The following is a 21,036-nucleotide window of genomic DNA, read 5'->3' as shown; positions in this document are numbered from 1 at the left end:
GAACTTACATCTGATTTTTACTTAAAGACCTTTGCAAACTGATAATATGAGTTCAACACCTATTTAAACAGTTTTAGTATCTACAGAGCATTTATGGCTCTCTTCTACAGTTAGAGATTAAGGAAAAAACAAAACAGATACAAACCTGCCCAACATTGTATTAGGTTGTGCGGTAAAAATAGAAGGATCTACAACAAATCTGGTGTTATCCACTATGAGCGTTACTCGTTCAGAAGTTCTTACATTCCGAGCTCCCTCTTTGCCATTTTCATATACAAATACCATTTCCCCACCAGCCTTGCAGCTCCCATCTGAACTTGACTGGCTACTGTTTCTGCTGCTGTTCCCCATGCTAACAGAACCGTTAGGGGAAGTCTTCTGAGGACGAGGGCTGCTTGGTCGAGATGAACTATGATCCTTTTCTCGATCTTAAGTGGGGACAAGGTGGAAGGAGAAAAAACAGGAAATTAGATTACAGATTTACATGAGCTCTATGCAGTTTATGTCTTTCCAGACACAAAGCATGGCAACTTGATAAGTTACGTACAAATTCTTTCAATTAAATCTATTCTAGTTAAAGAAACCTTCAAAAATAACTGTCCATATATGAGATCCTGAAGTTTCTACCACTTAGACAAAGCCACCTCACCTCCTCAAAGCTTTTACAAGAAAAATTTAGTATCCTAGTATTGAAAAAGCAACTCAACATAATATAGAAGCTATGCATCACAGTCGGTGTTTAGTGTTGTAGTTCAAAGAAACAAACCAAGTTATGTCACTTAGAGAGAAGTGTTTCCTACAGTTCTAAATATCTAAACCCTAACAAGTAAAGGGGAAGCATTTAGTCAATTGTCGTCTTAGAAAAATTAGATTGTTCTTGTGAAATGAACTAAATAAGATCATCATGTAGGAATATACACTGCAGACTGAAGTAATGACCTATCAAAAAAGGGTACTCCCAGCCTTTTACAGCCCAGGGGACATGTAAGAAATCTGTATGTTGTGGCATCAACAAATAATACTTTTTATTGTATTCTTTTAACAAAATAGTAATTAAGTTTAAGAATTTTAATCCTGAAATGCTATATATCTGAACACACCAGAATGATACTGTCTTGTTGGTGAAGTAACATTCCTGATGCATGGAGTGAGCTGAGATTCTGCCCTTTCATGGGATGAGTCACGAGATCTGTCACTTGATCTGCGTCTGTCCCTTGATCTCTCATGTCCACCACTTGCACCATGGAGGCTCATTTTTGTGTAGTTAGCAATACGGGATGAGGTGCTGAAAACAGAAATAAGAGAAATGTTCAGCATTTCAAAATTTCAGAAACATACATTTACATTGTAAAGGCATTCACACTCCATTACATGTTTTGAAGATGAATATTATCCACCTCCATTTTTTTGTTGTACTCATGTTTATATTTACAGACATGAACAATTATTTGGAACATTAAGTAGACAGCAGGAATTACCTGTTTATTGCTGTGTAATCTACAGAGACACTGTCTGATCACCTGAACCTGCCTGTGAACCTGTATTCACAGAAATCCCTTGCAGAACAGGTAAATCAAATACAACGGAGCATTTTATTTTAATTCTTACTGTTAAGCTAAATGTTGTAATCAAACCATGAAATTAAAAAGTTAGGGGCCATTTTTTCCAATGAAACCTGGTTCAGAAAACCCTTCTCAGAGCACAGGCTTTTAGTGCTGACCACTTTTCTTGCGACTTGACCTTTACAAAGGTGGTCATCCTTAAACTAGTTGATAAATCAAGACACACCAGCCAAGGGTTTACTTCTGCGCATTCTTTTTTAAGTTTTCAGTTACTCTTAGAAGGAATAATGGCAAGCCACCTCAACCCAGACAGCAAACATATGAACTAGATTATTAAAGCCAAGACCTACAGCACTGTCAGTAACAAGTAGGACATTTGTTCTAAACAAGTAAATTTTAATGTAACAGTGTAAGATTTTTTTAGACTGTGATTAAGTTATGTTACTTTCCTTAAATTAAGATAGTGATTACATTTTGCAATTAATTATTAAACCTACCAGCAAAATCAGTCAGTTTCAAGATCCAGTATTCTCAGAAGCTATCTAAAAATAAAATATCAACTTGCAACAGCTATTGTTAAATTTTACCAAAAATACTTATGCCTTTTATTTTGTATTCTTTAAACCAGAAATTTTTATATCAGGACAGCACAGACATATCTTGTGTCCTTGCACCCCACTGGAATTCCTAAACCAGTTCCTTTGCTATTTGCCTTTCAAGTGTGGGCATGACAACACTCCTTATTTATGGGTTTAACTGAAGAACTTTCCAAAAGCCTCAGGTACTGAATAACTGAGACAGACATCTGCACAGCTACAAGGTCTGACAAAGAAGGGTCATAATTTCCCACAGGAGCCTCAATGCCCCACTTGCTCACGGCCTGCAAATCCCACAACTTTTACCAAGAGACCTTAAATATGACTGCTAGGAATGCTGTAGGATTCAAGAACACAAAGAGGTGAGAATAATGACCTAGCTAAGAAAAGCACAAGTTTTAAAAAGCATGAACTGTACAAGCAAGTTGAGCAGAACGTCCTCATTTTAGGTTGCTTAGAAGTAATGACAAAGAACCCCAAAACAATCAAGACTATTCAAAAAAGTGAACATCTAGCATGACATAGTTCAGCTTCAGGTTTCAGTGACTGATAAGAAGAGAAGCTTAAATCAGAACAAAAAGGCTATGATAGATGTTCTGCAGTTTACCTTGGCACAAAATGAGTATTAGCACAATGCAAAGAATAAGAAATATACCTCTCAGCTAAGGAACACAAGCTTCTCCCCACTCCATCTGAACGAGGGAAGGATCTCGTATCTGATAAAGCAGGAGTTTGGTGCAGAGAGAACCTACTGCAATACTGTTTTCCTGCCAAGCTTAAAATATGCTGCAATAAGACATGCATCTTTAGGATGAGAAGTCAGCCAAAGGTCTATTGAATAAGGTAAAAGAACTGCAAGCCTTGCTTATGGCTGGAAATGCTTAGATTTACAGTCCAAGAATAAAGATAATCCAACCACTTTTAATGAAAGGAAGTGAGATCTGCAAATCTCCTTTTCAAGAAAATTAACAATACATATACACATATAAGACATAACTATTTTTATAGGCACAAAATATGCCCACAAGTTATCAGAAATGTGGATTGCAGCCTATAATTAAAATCTAACTTGAAACAAAAGTCTGACCTCTATCTATACACGATAACATTCATTACTACTACAGCAAAACTTCCCAAGAAATGGTCAAACTTTTTTTAAAAAAAATCTCTGTATCTCATCTGCACATTTATATTTGCACATCATGGTATAACCAACTATCCCACAAAGGGGATGTGCGTGGGTGTGTGTGTGGGTGTAGTACTCACACATGCATAGCAGTCCCGTGACAAAATATCTCAGCAAATCCTAATAAAGCCGCATGTGATCAGGCCTGTGTTAAAGCAGCGCTTTGATCCTAGCCCTGATAATATTTCTAACCATGCTGTGAGAAACTGGAGTTCTGCAGGTGCCACATTTTATAGTATCAAAATCTATGACTCACTATTTAATAGCTAAAGCGCTCTAGTTGCTTTAAATAAGGGAAATGCACTAGAAAATGAACCCTGTAAGGATATGCAGGCTTATCACGCATTTTGGCAGAGCAGATATGAAATACCCTTTAACAGAGAAGGCAATTAAAATGCAATTCTTAATCCAGAAAACCATCTGAAGCCACATTACTCTCTAAGAAGTGATTGAGAGTTCACATTGAAGGAGGGTGAACCTTAGTTAATAATCTCTTTACGGGCATTGAGAAAAACAGGTGCTACAGGAAGCAACACTGACTCAGCTGGCATCGTGCTTCCTCCTTAGTCACATCTGAATAAAGGACTAAACATGCTGGGCACAACTGTTTCAACTATACCTTCCAGTATCAGAACTGGGGCTACTTCTGCCTCGGTACATACAGTGAACAGGCCTGGGAGAGAGGGGCAGCACAGGCAGATTAACCTCCCTCCTGCTGCCAGCCACGTCCATCCCTTCAGAGCATGGACACGCGAGCCATCAATTCAGCATGCCGCACTACAAAAGAGGCAAGGGCTGCCAGCTGGTGGAGGGCAGGATCCTTAAATATTAAATCAATTGTTTCTGCAACAGAGAGACTAGTAAATAATTTCAAAAAGCTCTTCAAATTGCAGCTGGCCACACCATTCATTTGCTCTGCTTCTATGTTGTACTTTCCTTCCTTTAAAGTACAGATTAACGCTAACTGTGAGACTGGCACATTATCTATTAGCCAGAAGATGCAAGATGCAAGCCAAAATTACAAGACTTTTGAGAATTCGAGCAGCGTGGCTTCAGACAGCACCATCTGAATCATGAATCTTCACTCATCTTAATAACAGCCATCTAAAATGTCAATCTTAAATCTCATCACTGTTGAGTCACAGTACATACAAAAATAAATTTATTTCTTTGATCTGTTGGATATATACCTGACCAAATCTGAAGTTCCATCTGTTCGACAGCATGTGTACAACACAGGTAAATGTTCAACAGCAGGTAAATACTACCACTGAAATACAACTTCGTTCTACAAGACAACTAAAATGAGTTTAAATTTGAACAAAGAGAAAATAAAGAGGTGGAATCTAGCATGTCAGAGACTGGCTTTACCCTGCAATATTTCACTAGGAAAACTGTGTCACTGAACTACTCAATCCATCTGAAACAGGAGCTACATCGGTGGCCAGTACATATGAAAGATGACCTCTGACTTATATTTTCCTATAAAGAGGCTTTAGAAGAAGTTGCAAGCGTTCAAAAAAAAATGAAGACATAGAACTATCAAATAATTTGGATTTTTTTGATAGAAAGATTTGTCAACAATATCATTTTTACCTCCTAACAAAGCCATTGGGTACAGAAGGTTGTTTCCGCAGGGAAATGCAAAACCTCTTCACTCTATACCAGCAATGCAAAATTGTTAGGAGTTACTTTATTTCATGCATTACTAAAACTAAAACATTCACTCTCTCTCTCCATAGGTTTAAAATACTGATTTCTTAAGTTGCTAACTAAGACTTGGCAGTACCTTTTGTTCAAGAAGTCCTAACATTTGTAGCAAATGGAATTTTAAGTAGAAACCCCAGCAATGCAGGCAAGCCAAACTGGCATTCACTAGGGAGTTCCACAGTTGTGGACATGCAGCTACCTACCTACCCACCTCGATGGAAGAGTGACCAACAAAAGCAGAGCTGCCCCATTTGCAAGAACAGGCAACCTGTTAGGAAGTATTGTGGTTCACAGAAGCGTTATTCAGACCAGATAAAACACCAGTACTTCTCAAACAGCAGTGAACCACTGATAATTAAAAGTGCCAGGAAGCCGTTGGTCTCAGGTGGCACCTGGCTGCCATGCTATATTAATCTGTAATTTCAGCCTACTACAGTCAATGGTGCTCTGCACGGTGCATTATTTCAAGCCTGCAAGAAAGTCATCATAGTCTCAGATCTCTATCTCACTCTGAAAGGAAGTATTTGCAATATCAACTTTCTATTAATTTCCCAGTCAATGACCACCAGCTGCACACTGTGCTGTGGAAACCAAGGGCACTGACTGGGGCACACCACCAGCCTACAAGCAAAGTTTTCTCCTGTATGCTTAACAACATACTGCATTTAATTTAAAACTGCAAAAGAGAAAAAAAACCCAACATTTTAAACCCACAGCCTCATTTCCTCATACACTAAAGCTGGAAAAAGGCCCCATATATGTAGACCATCTAGTACCCAAAAGTTTATAAAGGAAAGGTAAGTCTTGCTTTATCAATTACTTTCCTACAGGGGGGAAAAAAACAAACAAAACCCACAAAAACCCCCACACCAAACAAACACCCAATGGTGTGTTTCGACAATCTTCACAAATTCAATATACAGTTTTTCCTGGCTCCAAAGGAGCACTGGGACACTAGCACTGCACCCATTCAAGAACTTGAGGTCAGCAATAGAATTTATTTTCCCCCTCAGTCAGGGATCAAGGAAGCTCTGCCTTTGTAAAGGCAAGAGGCATTTTCTTTAAAAGCAGCTGCCTCACAAAAAAACCCCAAATGAGCTCAAGGTTTTATTTAAGCAAATCTATTTAATATGATGTAGAGGAGGAAAAATGGCACATTTGTCATACTGATATTCTTCTTATTTTTGCAGTAAGGGAAGAGCTGTTTTTAAAAAATGTAAATGCTCTTTGATTTAATGATGCTTTGGAGTCATCTGTGGAAGAAGAGCTTCAGTTTGTCTTTATACAAAACAACATATTGCTCTGAATATATTACTAATGATTAAAAGAAGTCATTAAACTGAATTAATTCTACTGCCAAAACAATTAGCATGTATTCCAATACAAAAACTTCATGTGCATCCTACTGAATACTGCCAATAAACATACTTGTTTTATAAAACAGGCTCATGTCTACACAAAATTTATGGTGCTAAACCAATATACTTATTACCCCCAAAATCACCCTAAAATCTTATCTAAATGAAAAGGATGCAGGAGTGGAATATTAATCAAGATTTTTACCCCTTTTTTCTCCCTTTATCTTCTATTAATTAATTCTTCTTAAAATATAAACTTAGTTCCAACACTTTCCTAGGATGATTCACATAATCAACACTTGTAGAATACGGCTATACAGCTTTATCTATACACCAACTTACAGAAATAATGCTATAAGGCTTTAGAAGAAATCAAATCTGTTCTGCTCATATTGCTAGGACTTACACAATGACAATGCTTATGCCCCTCTTCCTCCCCCTGAAGTCTGTTCTTTGTCAGCAGACATTTCAATTGACCAGTGCACACAAAGGACAGTACTTTTCCTCATTCTTCTCCTGAATAATGCCCACAGATTATTCCTGTTAATGGATACGCACCTTCCTCTTGTATCTATCAGGGAGGAAACACAAAAGCATGGAAATAATTTTGAAATCAGAGCACAAAGGAATTCTGTTCCTTCCAAGAAGGCAGCTTTGAAAGCCAGATCAGCATCCTTTGGCATTACTTGTTAAGTTCAGCATATTTGATATTTCCATCATTTCTTCAGTAGTTCACTGCACCATCAGCGAGCCTTACTTTTTCCTCCATCATCTTCCCCTGAAGGATAAGAGATTGTAGCCATACAGTCCATTAAGTGTTCAAAGACGCAAGCCCCTCCAGATACTAATTCAATTCAATTTCTCACAGTCACTGACTCAGCCATGCGTAGTGCAATACTGACGTCTGACCTCACAGCCTCCTGTGAGCTGAATTCATACTTGCCTGTTTCCCCATCCCTAAGCAGCCATTGGGTACTGCAATTGACAGGCAGGGTGGGGAGCGTGCGAGAGGAGAGCTGCTCGGTACCGTGCCAAGTACCATCTGCGAAGCTATTTCTAGTCCTGCCAGCTTGTCGGGTTTCAGCACACACACCCCCCACATCTGAAAAGGTTATTGCTAACTTTCTCTTGTAACATCTCTCATTTGGGTTCGTGATCATTCAAGATAGACAAATCCATGCAAGTTCTGAGGATGGTTAATTTGTTCCTGTAAAGTCTGCCTGGATTAATATTTAAAATTAATTCACCTTTCATTGAGTTCATAAGCAGGTACAGCAATAGCCTTTTGAGAACAAGGCAGTGCAGCCTCCATTTTTTAACTACAGACATCCCTTTTCCAGCAAGGCTAAGCCAGGAAAAAATATCCTATGCTTTGTGACAATCTAAATATTAGTATATAATTATGCTAATCAGTATGTTCACTGATCAAAAATCAGTTCAAGTCCTGATGTAGTGCATCTTCACATCAATAGGTCATCAAGTGCTTCACAACAAGTCAAGCCCACCAAGCACAAAAGCAAAGCAAATTAATACATGTGTCAGGATAAAATTTCCTAAAGGTTTTTTCTTTGGGGGAAGATAAGTAAGCATTATGCTACAGCTTTTTTTAAATGATTCTTTTTAGAATGTCTGTAGGCTGTTTTAAGGACCCACAATACACTGGAAGAATAGTTTAAAAGCAAGTCTTAGCATAAATAAAAATCAAGATGTCAGAAGCAGTAAAGTGGAAATTAAAATATGATGAAAGCTGAAAGAATAAGAGGGAATGTTCAGCAAAAGAGGAAGACAGTAAAACAAATGAGACTAAAGAGACAGGAAAGCATCGGCATTCTAGACTGAAGAGTCAGTTCTTTAGACATGGAAGGAAAATTTTTGCTCACACAATTTCAGTTACCTGAGCCAGTGAATTTTCTCCTGGTTTTAGGTCTTGTGAGGGTTCGCACAACCACCCTCCCCATGCCCCAGGGGTAGAATAACCATCACAGTCTTGTAAGCCTTTTCTTCCTTTCAAAATAAGCCATGGAAGATATGGCTATGATAAGCTGTATAGAAAGCATGCTGGAAAAACCCTTTCCTATGGCATTTTTTGGCCTCCAATAGAACAGTCCTCCAGCAGCAAGAAAAAGTGCAAGCACACCCAGGTTCCTTCAGCACTGGTTCCCTATACAAGGTCTTTTCTCCATAGCAGAATTAGCATGCTTTCTTCTCCTTTAATACTATTTCAGGTAGAAAGAACATGCCATGGATGGATTAGCTCCTGATGCCCACAAAACTACCACTGAGGCCAGGATGTGTATCCATCACAATCTTGTAGAAACATGGGTCCAGTCATCATGCTTAACTTGGGGCTCAACATCCAGTAAGGAAGCCCTCGGAAAGAATTCACTCTGCTTAAATTGGGGAGTGCTTACAGGATCTTCCCTCAGCTCAACACAGCAACTCTGCAAATACTTTCCTGCTCAAAAATTCTTAAATATTCACATAATTTTGGTCTTCAGTGGGCCCTCTCAACAATGAGTAATATATTTCTTAGTAATTCAGTTCTATTTCAGAGAGAAAATGACAAAGAAATCCCATGAGTGTTCAGTTCCCAAAGGGATTTTTCAAGCACCAAGGAATTAACTGTTAGGTAGATATACATTCACACCTTATGATGTCTGTCAAGCTACCAAATACATGACCTCCATAAAAGAACAATGGTTGCATTTATATACCAATTCCTACTCCATGTTAGGTAAAAATCAAAGTTTAAGAAACTCAAAAGCTTATTCTCCTCTTTGGAACTGGAAAGTACCTCCATCTATTAAAAACCAGCTTCAGAAGTTCAAATTGAAAAGAACTGGGTCAGAACACATACTGAACCTGCGTCCAGCCATTATAATTTCTACTCTCAGAGCAGAAAGGAGCAGACAGCAATGCAGGAGAGTTGTCCATAGAAAAAAAAAATCTAGGGCATAATAGTTCTGAGCATAATAGCTTTACCTCTAAAGTGCTTTGTGTCTTAATTAGAAGTCAGGGTCTGATCAAGTTTTGCATGATGCCAAAGTCCACCACAAATATCTGATGATATTTGGAAAAGCACATTTGTGTGCTGGCCAAGTTGAAGAGGATTTAATGTGCGCTTTTGCACAGGAAGTCACTAGGTTTTCCTTCTCAGCAATCTTCACAAGCTGCCGTTTCAGAAATGAAGGATTTCAAAAAGGATGAAAAAACACCCCCAAAACTGTTTAAGACCACTCGCTGTATCTTAGATACCTCACAAAAGATTGTTAGACTGATGTTTTTGAAAGTCGTCACTGAGTGCAGCCCATTTTTCTAGATTTCAAGAACATCTCTTCCGAGCCCATCTCGGTTTCTTCTGAGGGATTTACATCCTGGTGCCAATAAAACGTAGGTGATCTTCATCCACCAATACCACGTTGCAATGAAGAGCAGGCACATTTGCAGTTAAGTTAAAGCAGATGATGCATGGTAGTTCACAGACTATGACCTGAGCCCATAGTGAAAGTAGGCCTAATTCTTTTCATGTAGGCCTGCCCCAAGTTCAACTGCAGAAATTCAACTTAGAAGAGAAATAAAATCAATCCTGCAGATTATACATTCTGATATCATTCCAGACATAAGAAAAGGACCCTGCTGGGGATGCTTCACGTACTTACAAAATGCCGAGGCAAGTAGCACTTCCATTCACAATCCATGAATGCATCCTCCCAGCATGCAAAAATAATATAAGGAAAAGAAATTCTCAGCATTCAGCATCTGCACAATATGTATAAAAGCTGAAGATTTTCAAAGATTCAAGAGGTTCAAGAGTCATGACAACAGAATCACAGCACAGCCACATCTTGTTCATTAATGCAGTGGAGCAGGCAGGACTTTGAATCTCATACTACAGAAACAGAATGAGCAAACAAGGAACTATCTAATAGGACTAAACCAGAAACAGATTTAGTAAATTAAATCCAAGAGAAATCTTAAGGAAGAGGCAAACTTAAATCACAGATTTTTGACCACAATTCCAGAGAAAGCACTTAGTACAACAGAATTAGTATCAAAGTCTTCCAACAACAACAAAAATAAAGCACTATAGAGAAGTTACATGTGGGAACCTAATAACCAATGAAAAATTAAATAGAAAATGCAGAACAGCAATACCTAATAATGAAAATACAAGTTCAGAGACCATTTACTTGAACCTTAGCCACTGTTTAGTCAATATAGGGTTCCTGAAAATTTTGTCCCATCTTATTTGGGTACTTAAATAAAAAGCATCTCAAAGATTTTTGTAATAGCTTGGACAAACAAGACTGTATTGTTCGTTACAGTCAGTTTTAACAACATATAATTTCATCTTGTCAGAATCTTTAGATTTATAGCAGGGATCATTTGCATTATATTTTTGGTCTTTATTTTCTGAATCTCTCCCATCTGAGTTTTCCATTACATTGCCCATCTCAGAACAAGAAAAAGGAGGAGATAAAACAACAGTACAACTTGCCGGAGGTTTCAAAAAATCAGACACGCACCAAACTTGAAAGAAAAAGATGTAATCCTAACTTGTGTAACTGTTTAACGCAGGCACCCCCTTAGACAGTTTTGTCACACGTCCTTTGCCTCAAATAGACGGCACAGTGAAGGGAACCAAGTTCCATGGCTATGCTGGCTGCCACATAAGGATTACACACAGAAGGACGGCTCACAGTCCTAGCTTTTGTTTTCTATGAGTCTAGAAAATTATCTAAGCTATTTTAAGGATGTTAAGGCTGGAGGATTAAACACTTCAAAGCACCAAGAAGTGACAAGCTAAGCATCTGTCTTAAATATTACTACCTTGTTGAGATTTATTATAAAGTTCTTATTTCACCATTACACTTTTCAAATCTTAAATATTTTTTTTTCCTTATGGTAAGAAGGCATATTTTGAAAGTGCAAGACAAATAAGACTGCAGTTCTCAAACCTTTTAACAAAGCAGTTCTGTTCAAGTTATACCATTAAAACTTATGTCTCCAAAAGCATTTTTCCCCCCCTCACACTGCATTTTTCACACAGACTTTCACTTGTCTGGAGAAACACTGTCAATTAAGTGAGAAATGATAGTAATATGTCTGTATTCAGCCACCCAAAATCCAATTATTTTGTTTAGGCTTTTGAATAAAGTACACTATTTTCCAATAATTGGATTCTCTGAAGTAATCAAGTATCTCAAAGGAACAAGGTAACAAAATATTTCTCCTTAATTTATTCCTTGTTCTGTTATGACCTCAAACTATTAGTTGGATTCTTATTTGCAAAGCTTTCCAAAATGGGTCTACACTATTTGGAAAAAAAAAATAAAAATCAGAAGTTAGCTTGAATTCTATATCTCTACTATACACATTAAAAGCTTCCATAAAACACTGGCTGTTCAGCATTTTATTGGAAACACAAATTGTGTTTAGGCAGAAATATGCCTAACTTAGCTGCAATATTTTAGAGGGATAGATTTCATTCCTTCTGATGCGTGAACCTTAAATTCAGACCTTACGAAGTGATCATCAGCAGTCTTTCTGAAAGGCATAGGCCATAGACTTCCTCGAGTTAACTACTACCTGCTTCAAGTAATCTTTTCAAAGTTGCACAGCTTTTTATTTAAACATTTCCCCAAAATAGATAATCCACAACAGACCACATACGGTAAGACACATGCACCGTTTCTCTGGACTGGATTTACCTAGCTTCGGCTTCCAGCTACTACACTTTATTACAAGTTTGCCCAGTGACTGAAGCTTATCATCGTAATGCTGTTTCTGCAAGGATCTTCAGAGACTGATCAAGACATCATTATTTAATTTCTGAGTTTTCCCTGTTTCAAAAGATATTTAGTAACATCTATGTCTTCAGAATCTCCTCTAATCAAAACCTTCCCTGAACTGCTGATACCAGATTTCTAACGACTTCACTACACATCCAACAGCTGCGTTAGCCCTTTTGACCATAAGGTGTTAATGGAGGCTTATGTTCAATTGACTACCCTTGAGCCAGTGTTCTTTACAATGCCAATACTACCAACTATCAAGTTGATACAGTCTACAAAAATGGCCTACATTCTTTGTCCCCAAATCTTTAGCTTTGTACTTAGTCATATGAAGAAGGCATGGGTATTTGCACCCAGTTTATCAAACCGCTCAGGTCACATGCTATTAACAAGTCCTTTCATTATTTAACACTCCCTATCATGGGTCATCTGCATCAATATCAGTTTTAGGTTTTATTCCAGATCACCAGTCATGGGAGGCAGCACGGGATCAGAGATGAACTACATGAACTGGACTCAGCAATGAATCACCCATTTATAGTCACACTCCGAGACCCAACAGCAAACAGCCCTCGATTCACATACAATGCCCTATTATACCTATATTGTTCATTTGCTGATACTGCGTCACATTTTGATCCTAGATAAGAAGCAGAGATCAACAACTTACCAGACACCATCATCTTGATAAAACCATCAACTGTACAAAGCTCTATTCCATAAGCCTATACTGACCAGCAGCAGCCACCCTCTTCAGTTCTGTGTTAACCATTCCATTATTCACACCACAGACAGGCCTATAATTATATGGGTCTCCCTGGGAGCCTTTTAATTATTGGTGCATTCTTTTTTCCTGCCCTCCTGGATGTCTCACAATTATCCAAGATTCAATAACAGGAAAATAACCCACAATATTAATTGTCCATAGAATACTTTGGGCAACACTTGAGTCCAGTTTATCTGGATCTATGCAGTAAAAATGTGAATTAAGTCGCTGCTATTGAATGTGCTCCTTAGGTCTTTTTCATCATCTTGCAAGAGGGAAAGTTTAAATCACTAACAATTTTAGCTAGCAACAGAGATGCTTCAGTTATATTTAGCACTTCTAAAAGGGCAAAGTACTTGGAAGATACACACTTATTTGGATGCTTATATATACTTCCAGCAACGTGTTTCTTCAGATACATTTGCTAGGTGACTAACTGCTTTGCTTAATTCATTTTTGAACGCTATATGCTGGAAAACACTAATTAACTTCATAATATCTTCAAATCAAGAAGCATTTAAAAATATTCTTATGGTGAGGGATGCAGGCAAAAGCAAGATCTGACACACAGCTTTACAAAGAGTGCTATAAAGCGTGATGCATACATGCAACTATTAGCTATCACTATGAACAAGTTGCACATATTTTAAGTATGCTATATAACAGAGTACCAACAACTAAAGAGTGATGAACAGGAAGTAACTCCTAGTAAGCAGCCCCAAAAAATTCATATATTTAGTCACTTAACTGGTGTCTTGATATGCACACAAGGCATTGAGTTTTTAAAAAAGATTAAAATCCCATCCACAGCAAAACAAATCTAAGCACAGATCAGGGAAGCTGATAAATCAGGTTAGAAAATATCTTTTAAATTAAAAAGCATTCCTTTTCAGAAGAACTACAAAATTTATGACAGGACTTGCCACAACCAGATACAGTAGCCTTTAGAATGGGCTTTTATTGTAGTTTTTGAGATGCAATAGATGGTACATAGCACCTACCTTGAATGTTTACAAAGTTTACGAGGTCTATTATGCAATTTCCGATCCCAATTCTCTGGATCGCTGGAGTTACTGTCATAAGGATGAGGCCGTCCTGCCATTCCACTGCCAGCTTCCTCACACTACTGCTCTGAAAAGCACACATGCAGCACTCACAACCTACATTAAGAGAGCAGTGTTTACCTTTAAATAACACCACACAGGACAAAAAATAGACATGCAGAATTCAGTGTTGTTAGGTTTTGTTTTTTTAAATAAAGATTACAGAAAATAGGATATACTGAAGCACAGCTTCTAAATTGCATGACAATAATATTCTATACATTTTGCTGATACCTGCACTAAAAATATTATTTTATTATAATAAATATAGTTCTATAAATGTTGGCAGACAACTTCAATTTTGCCACAATTAATTTCACTGTGTCCAAACAGAAAAGTCACTGGTTATAAAACAGAAGGCAAACACATCATAGCTTTCTTTCAAATGTATAAAGTTAATTCAAAGAAAGGTCCCAACTGTAGAAGAAGGACCAACAGCTTTACAGTTTGAATGTCTGCCCAAGAGGAAAACAGAATTATGATTAACAGACAGTTATATCTGAGTCCTTACTCCAAAATGGAATCAACAGCAATCCTTAGAAACACTCAGTGTAGTCCAGTTTCACTGACTTTTGCAGAAAAGTCACAAAAATTTAATAGACATTATAAGCCTACCCTTCCTTGACTGGGATCCAATATTCTGTTCAACTCCCACCAAAATTCACTAGATAAAACAACCTTGTCACTGTCAATAAAGATATCCAGTCTTAAAGGACTGGTGTTCAAGTTATACCTATAAGTGACACTTGTGTTAAGTGTTGTACAGTTCAAAGTGTACTGGTTACAAAAACAAAAAAGTAGCCACAAGTGAACAGCTGATGATTGTACAGCATCTGGAAAAAAAAAAAATCAAGTTACAGATAGATAAGCCTACTAAGTAATGGAAAGATAAGCCTACTATGTTTCTCTAAAATTTTAAGCTAAATATTTTAGAACCATCGTATGTCCACCCCACCCCCTTTTATTATACTTCCATTACATGCAATGAAACTTATCTTTTTTTTGAAGTGAGTCCCAAAAGAATTGAGACTTCTTTGAAACAAGGTAGCTTCTCTAATAAAATGTCCATCTAGTCATGGAAAATAGAAAAGCTCTTCTGACAAATTTAAATTCTCTTGGCTAAATTTAGACCCAAAATTTTTTATTACAGAGAAATGATAGAAAACAAGCTTCTGTTTGTGTCCATATAGAGTCAGGAAAGGAAAAAACATTTTATTTAAAATTACAGGAAATACTCAACTTTCTCATGCTAAAAAAAAAAAAGCCCCAATAAGCATTTCATTGTGTATTACCTGGAAATTCAGGTTATCAAAGCACAGTCAATGTGTGACAAACACAAAAGGTTATAGGATTTACACACATTTATCAGGTGTGTTTAGATGTTTAACAAGGAGAAACCTACAACCTATTTCAGAACAGAAAAAGTATTATTAAGGAGGCAAGGGAAAGAAAGAAAAGGAGGGCTGGTTTATAAATCCAGTCGTGATTTACTTCAGCAGCAGTCATTCAGAACTTAGGCGCAGTATGACGTACCATTTTCATGCACAAGCAATACAAAAATAAAGACACCTTTAATCCTGAATGGAAACAAATTGAGTTCATTAGATTGAGTCACTGGAGCAGGATACATAGCAAGTCTTACTACTCATGGCAACAACGCAGCGTAGAACAAAAGGCGAAGGCTGGCAATCTCCCAGCAAACACCACAGCTCCCATTCTGCAATCACCCCCAGCTACTGACTATGGCAGGGTCCTGCTTCAACCTCCATATTTGCTGAAGCACCACAGTGACGGGCTCATTTAGCCCCATGCATTTCTTTTCGAGCTTTTGTTTGTTTCCACAAATTCTCTCTTCCCTTTAAAACCATTTAAAAGACTTAGAAACACCTCACCCTCTCAGGTATGGACCAAAGCGGGTACCTTATCAGAAACAGGCTGTCATCCAGAAACTAGATATTTATTTCACTGAAGACAGACATGAGTATTTGAATATGGCTTTCACACTGGAAAGGCATGGAAAAGCGGTTGTTTTTTCAGAACTGCAACTGAAAGGACAATTTAAAGTCACTTTCTTAAATTGTCTGACACTTTCTGCGTTCTCCCCATCTTTCGTTTAATGGAAGTGACAGATTCAACAAGAGGATAGGTTCACATACACTTCAAAGAAAAAAGATTGTTTTAAGTAGGATCTGTTCCTCAATCTGCTAGGATCAGTTCCTCAATCTGCTTTGCTATGCAGCTACATGCTTAAGCCATTACAAACAGTAGATGACACAGAAGGACAAAAACAAACAAATGTGACTGCTCCTCATGAACAACAGTATTCCCTTCTCCCAGCTTAAAGCATCTGAGGAACCCCAGCAGCGTCACTGATGAAGTACTGGACTGGCACACAACCCAGAGATAGAGCACAGTTACAGAAAGAAGAGAAACAATCTGAAAGTGTCCAAAGCCACATTTTGTGAAACTTCTAAGGCAGTTCCAAGCATGTCACACTAGGAACTTGTGATCAAGAACAGACTTCCCTTCATTCTCCACTCAGCAGGATCTTAACTAGTAACACTTCTTTAAGAAACAATTTGCAGCCAGTTTTTTTTTTATTCTTGACCATTGTTGACAGTGATTTTGTGTGAATTATAAACACATGTATTTATCAATTTTATTTCAGGTTTTAACAAACCTGTAAGACTACAAATAAGGAATTTTTTTATGCTATTCTCTATTGAAAATAAAGATTTTTCAATTAACAAATGCCATATAAATTCTATCAAGTCCTCCTGATCAATTTTTCAATGCTCCTACAAAATCCTTTTTTTTCTACAACAGAAAAGAATGTTTCAACTGTGGTTCAAATGAATTTTTTTTTTTTTTGCATGGATTCACACTGTGGGCAATAAAGAAAGCATTTTTTGCAGAAGATTCTGGCCTTGGGTGCAAAACAAAAAAACTGCAAGAATACGTGGCCCCAAATACTACTCAATGCCTCCCATGAAAACAGGGAGCTGCATCTGAAATGTTAGTGAAGGCAAAAAGGAACTGGGATCAAATGCAATAAAGAAAAAAAAAATCAATTCCACATATCCTTTGTAGATCACAAAACACTGTCATATTGGCCAAACTGATTGCCATTCTTAATTAGCTAATAAGCAATTCTTCAGGTGCAAAGAATGATTTCTCACCCCTCTGCAGAAAGCTAATACTCCAGAGAATTATCACAGGGAATATTGTGTAAAACAGGAAATCAGTCTTTAATTTTCTAAGCTTTCAACACAGACAGCTAGAACACTTCAGAGTTGCTACCATCACCTTGAAGCCAGAATCATCACTAATTTATGAAAGTTGCAGACTACTGAAATACAAGGGAATTGTAAAGACAGACACCCAGTGGGTTTGGGAAGCTAATAGTCAATGTGGTAGAGCCACCCCAGGCATTGCAAAATACAGTAATTAATGTTTACGCCACTACCTGAAGAGCTCATGAAAGGATGTATCATACACTAACCTGTGATAGCTGTAGAGCAGATTGTATTAAATAATAGTTAAGCATATTCAGTTCTGTGCTGTGACAAAATACAATGCACAAAAGATGCACAGCCAGATTAAGCAAGATTTAGACAACATTAGATGCTGAACAAAGTGGACATACTTTTGTGAGATGCAGGACTTGCACTCCTCAAGGTACTGCAGGTGGGGGAACAAGAAAGCGTTCTTTAGAAATCCTTCAGGAAAGAACCAAAGCTAATCTCAACCAACATCAATACCTTTCAAGCCAGACAGCCACAGTATATTTAATAAAAATACTTGTAAGTCTACAAAGCTCTAGAGTCTCACTAAAACAAAGATTATTTAAATAGCCTGAAGTTTTGAGGCAGAGACCCAAGATGTCATCTTCTGGACACCAGCTCATCAGATGAAACAAAGAACTGATTGCTCCAGCTGTCAGTACAGAAGACAGCATTCAGATAACTACCACGTAATACTTCCGGCAGCTGCTCAGCTTTAAGCATTTCCTAAAGTAGGACAGGTTTCAGAAGCTCATCTGCTCTAACCTGCTCCATCAGTGAAATACACTGTAAAGGTGAACCAGGATAATGGGAAAGATCCAATAGACAAGTAACCAGCTAGGACAAAACATGGCATTAGTTGTGACAGAGAAAATCCAGGATTCAGATTATTTAGACTTTCTGTAAGGGGTGACAGTCTGCTGTTCGCTGCCTCCAGTCAAAGCACAAAAACAGCAACAACAAAAACTAACTGACAGGTAAGATTTACTGGGAATGCAAGCACATCACATACTAATTAAGAAATACAGTTCAAAGTACACATGCTCATAATGCAAACACTATATATCATGGAAATCCATACCTGCCAAGTGAGTTTCTTGCAAACTAGTGCAGACATCAGCCATAATTCAGTCACATAAAGTAGCTTTATAAATTATCATCATTGAAATGTTATCAAACTGATGCTGATTAAAGCATAGCTAAGAAACATTCCTTTGCAATACAGTCTCAACATTAACATAGTAGGTCAGGACTGAAGCTTCTCTTAATGAGTAAGAAGTTAAAAAAAAAAAATCGAGCAGTCATGGGAAGCTGATGATATTCCTATTTCTATAGCACCATGAGCAACAGATAATCCAGTGACCATCTTGCAAGCTTTAACTTTATAATTCCTAAAAGGAATATGATGATAAAGCATCTATCTGAAATTGAAAGCCTATAAAGCAAGAGGCAGATGATTCCCAACTCCCTCTCCGTATTATCTGTATCGTGTAACAGCCTAGGTCTACCTGTAAAAAGCTCAGTGGATTGAGCAACTTCTCCCCCACAAAAGCAGAATTGCTGTCATGACTGCAGGAAAAAGGAGCAGAAGCGAGCTTCTTGCCACTACCAATAGCCCCATCCCCTGTGGCCCACCAATATAAACCAGAAAGCAGACAGACACAGAGCCTCGTAACACTCAGTGTCAGTGACAAGATGAAGAGCATGAAACAGTATCAAGTAGATTTCTTGAAGAAACAAGCAAGGTCTATATCCGTGGTTGTACCCAGCAGTAACAATACATCTCAGTGAGCGAGAAAATACCAAATAATTTTTCACTTTTTAAATTAATTCTAAATTAGCTTTTTATTTTATACCTATTTTAAAGGGATACATACTTTTATTGATAAGCAACAGCACTGAGCCAAGATTTAAGCAACACTGTTAAAGGAAAGCTGTGCTGAAAGAAATTAGCACATAACAAGATTTTGATTTTTGTGTATGCATACAGGACAAAACAGCCCTAACCTTCACCATACAATCTGTGAAAGCATACAGTTCATAACTAAGTGACAGAAAAAACCAATGGTGATGACATTTGTGAGTAATTTAATAAGCAGTATTATCCACACATTGCTGTTTACCATTTTCAAATGCAATGGCACCTAAACAGAAAACTGGGCTTCAAGAAGGAATTGAATGTGTGATACAAGAACTGCTTTAACATGCTGCCTCTCTTAATCCCCAGTTTCCCTGGCATTAATACACTGGGCAAAAGCACAAATACTAATACGTGCTGAAAAAAACTCCTAAGAACCGTCTCAAACAGCATCATTGGTAAATGGCAATGATGATCACAGGCAGGATGTAATAGACTATAATGAGTTTTAGAGACAGAAATGGTACAAATCAAGAGGTAATATGCAAAGGCTTTTGGCAAGACATTTGCGTGTCTTAATAGAAAAAAAAAATCTATATGATATTTTGCAAGAAAGAGACCTAGTCAAAGACAAATCCACAGACAGACCTGGAAAACAAATACAGTGGAACAGTTTTCTTTAACTACAGAGAAGTGGTTAAAAAAAATTAAATTATCCAGTTCCTTTTGACTGTACTTGTGTTCAAGCTACAGGAATTCAAGGTAATCTACACAAGCTGATGCAGAGACAGATTTTTAGTTCAGATAAAACAAGCGTGAACTGTCAGGTTATGAACTGTGAGTAGTGTGAAGTTGATAATTTGAATTGTATTTCTGGATCATCTAATTCAATAGCAAATTGAAGAGAGAGAGGGTCTTCCAGGGAAAGGATACCAAAGCTGAAGCAACAACAGAGATAAGTACTCTTTAAATGAATCACTGAAGATGATTCACGAAGAAAAAAGGCGAACAAAAATAAGGAGAACAGAGATGACAGTCAAAAGGCTACCAAGAAGCCAGGTTTTAAGCATGTACTCAAAATTGTAAGAGGCAGCCAACAGTAAAGAACAAAAAGATACAATGCTCAACCACTACTTTGGACAAAGAAGCCAGACAGGTGACAGAAACAAACCTGGAAAAGGTCTATGATGGAGCTGGATCCAAATTCTGAAAGAAAAGAGTTCTAAAGTAACATGTTTGGTGGGATGTGAGATAAAAGGGAAAAAGATGTTGAAGCAATAGCTAGAAACAAAAGTGAATTTAAAGAAGAAAAAGTAAGGATAGGCCACTGCAACACATAATTGTACTATGACAGATTTATGATACAAGCAATTGATATTTTCTGCAAATAAAATATGACTAATATGGTCATGCAGAAAAAAGTTTTATAAAGATATTGAACTCATTATGAAATCATTTGAGTAGGTAAATCAGTGCTCAAGGATTATGTAAAATAAGTATGCTCAGGAATTACATGATTGCTGTCAGGCAGTCCTACGCAATAATACTGTTTCTGTACAGCCCTCAAAGCAATTGCAGGCTTATGCCAATAAACATTATACGATTAAAACTAGTACTTTAAGTAATGGCCAAACTACTCATGACACTGCATGTAGCAGAGTTACCAAGGCACAGCGACCAGACGAAGGTACTCTTTCTACAATGCTTTTAAAGTGTAAAAGCTCCAGCACACGATCTTTCTGAGGCGGCAGGGAAACCCGGCGCAAGGCCCGCGGACAGATGTCGCGCCTGAGGCCGGCTGAGGTACTCTGAAAAGCC

The 21,036-nt window shown here is 37.6% G+C and overlaps 1 protein-coding gene across 12 annotated transcripts in view; it reads right to left on the bottom strand.

Annotated features, from left to right (window-relative positions):
• BTBD10 (BTB domain containing 10) overlaps positions 1 to 21,036 on the bottom strand; it is a 30,061-nt gene that overhangs the window by 8,213 nt on the left and 812 nt on the right. The window contains exons 2-6 of one of the 12 annotated variants that reach the window (XM_054826832.1): positions 20,390 to 20,424; positions 17,723 to 17,757; positions 13,975 to 14,104; positions 1,101 to 1,285; positions 146 to 428 (exon numbers count right to left, since the gene is read on the bottom strand). In XM_054826832.1, the coding sequence (XP_054682807.1) occupies positions 146 to 428; positions 1,101 to 1,285; positions 13,975 to 14,075 (569 nt within the window). In that variant the 5' untranslated portion in view covers positions 14,076 to 14,104; positions 17,723 to 17,757; positions 20,390 to 20,424. Of the gene's footprint in view, positions 1 to 145; positions 429 to 1,100; positions 1,286 to 2,059; positions 2,105 to 6,818; positions 6,936 to 6,970; positions 7,352 to 13,974; positions 14,134 to 14,809; positions 14,910 to 17,722; positions 17,758 to 20,389; positions 20,425 to 21,036 lie in introns of those variants that run through there. The other 11 variants (XM_054826835.1, XM_054826837.1, XM_054826834.1 and 8 more) reach the window with 11 other exon arrangements.

Source organism: Grus americana, chromosome 5 (genome assembly GCF_028858705.1).
Source record: "Grus americana isolate bGruAme1 chromosome 5, bGruAme1.mat, whole genome shotgun sequence".
Classification (NCBI taxonomy): Eukaryota; Metazoa; Chordata; class Aves; order Gruiformes; family Gruidae; genus Grus; species Grus americana.
Note: the sequence above shows the minus strand (reverse complement) of the source record. Positions and strands in the feature narration are given on the sequence as shown.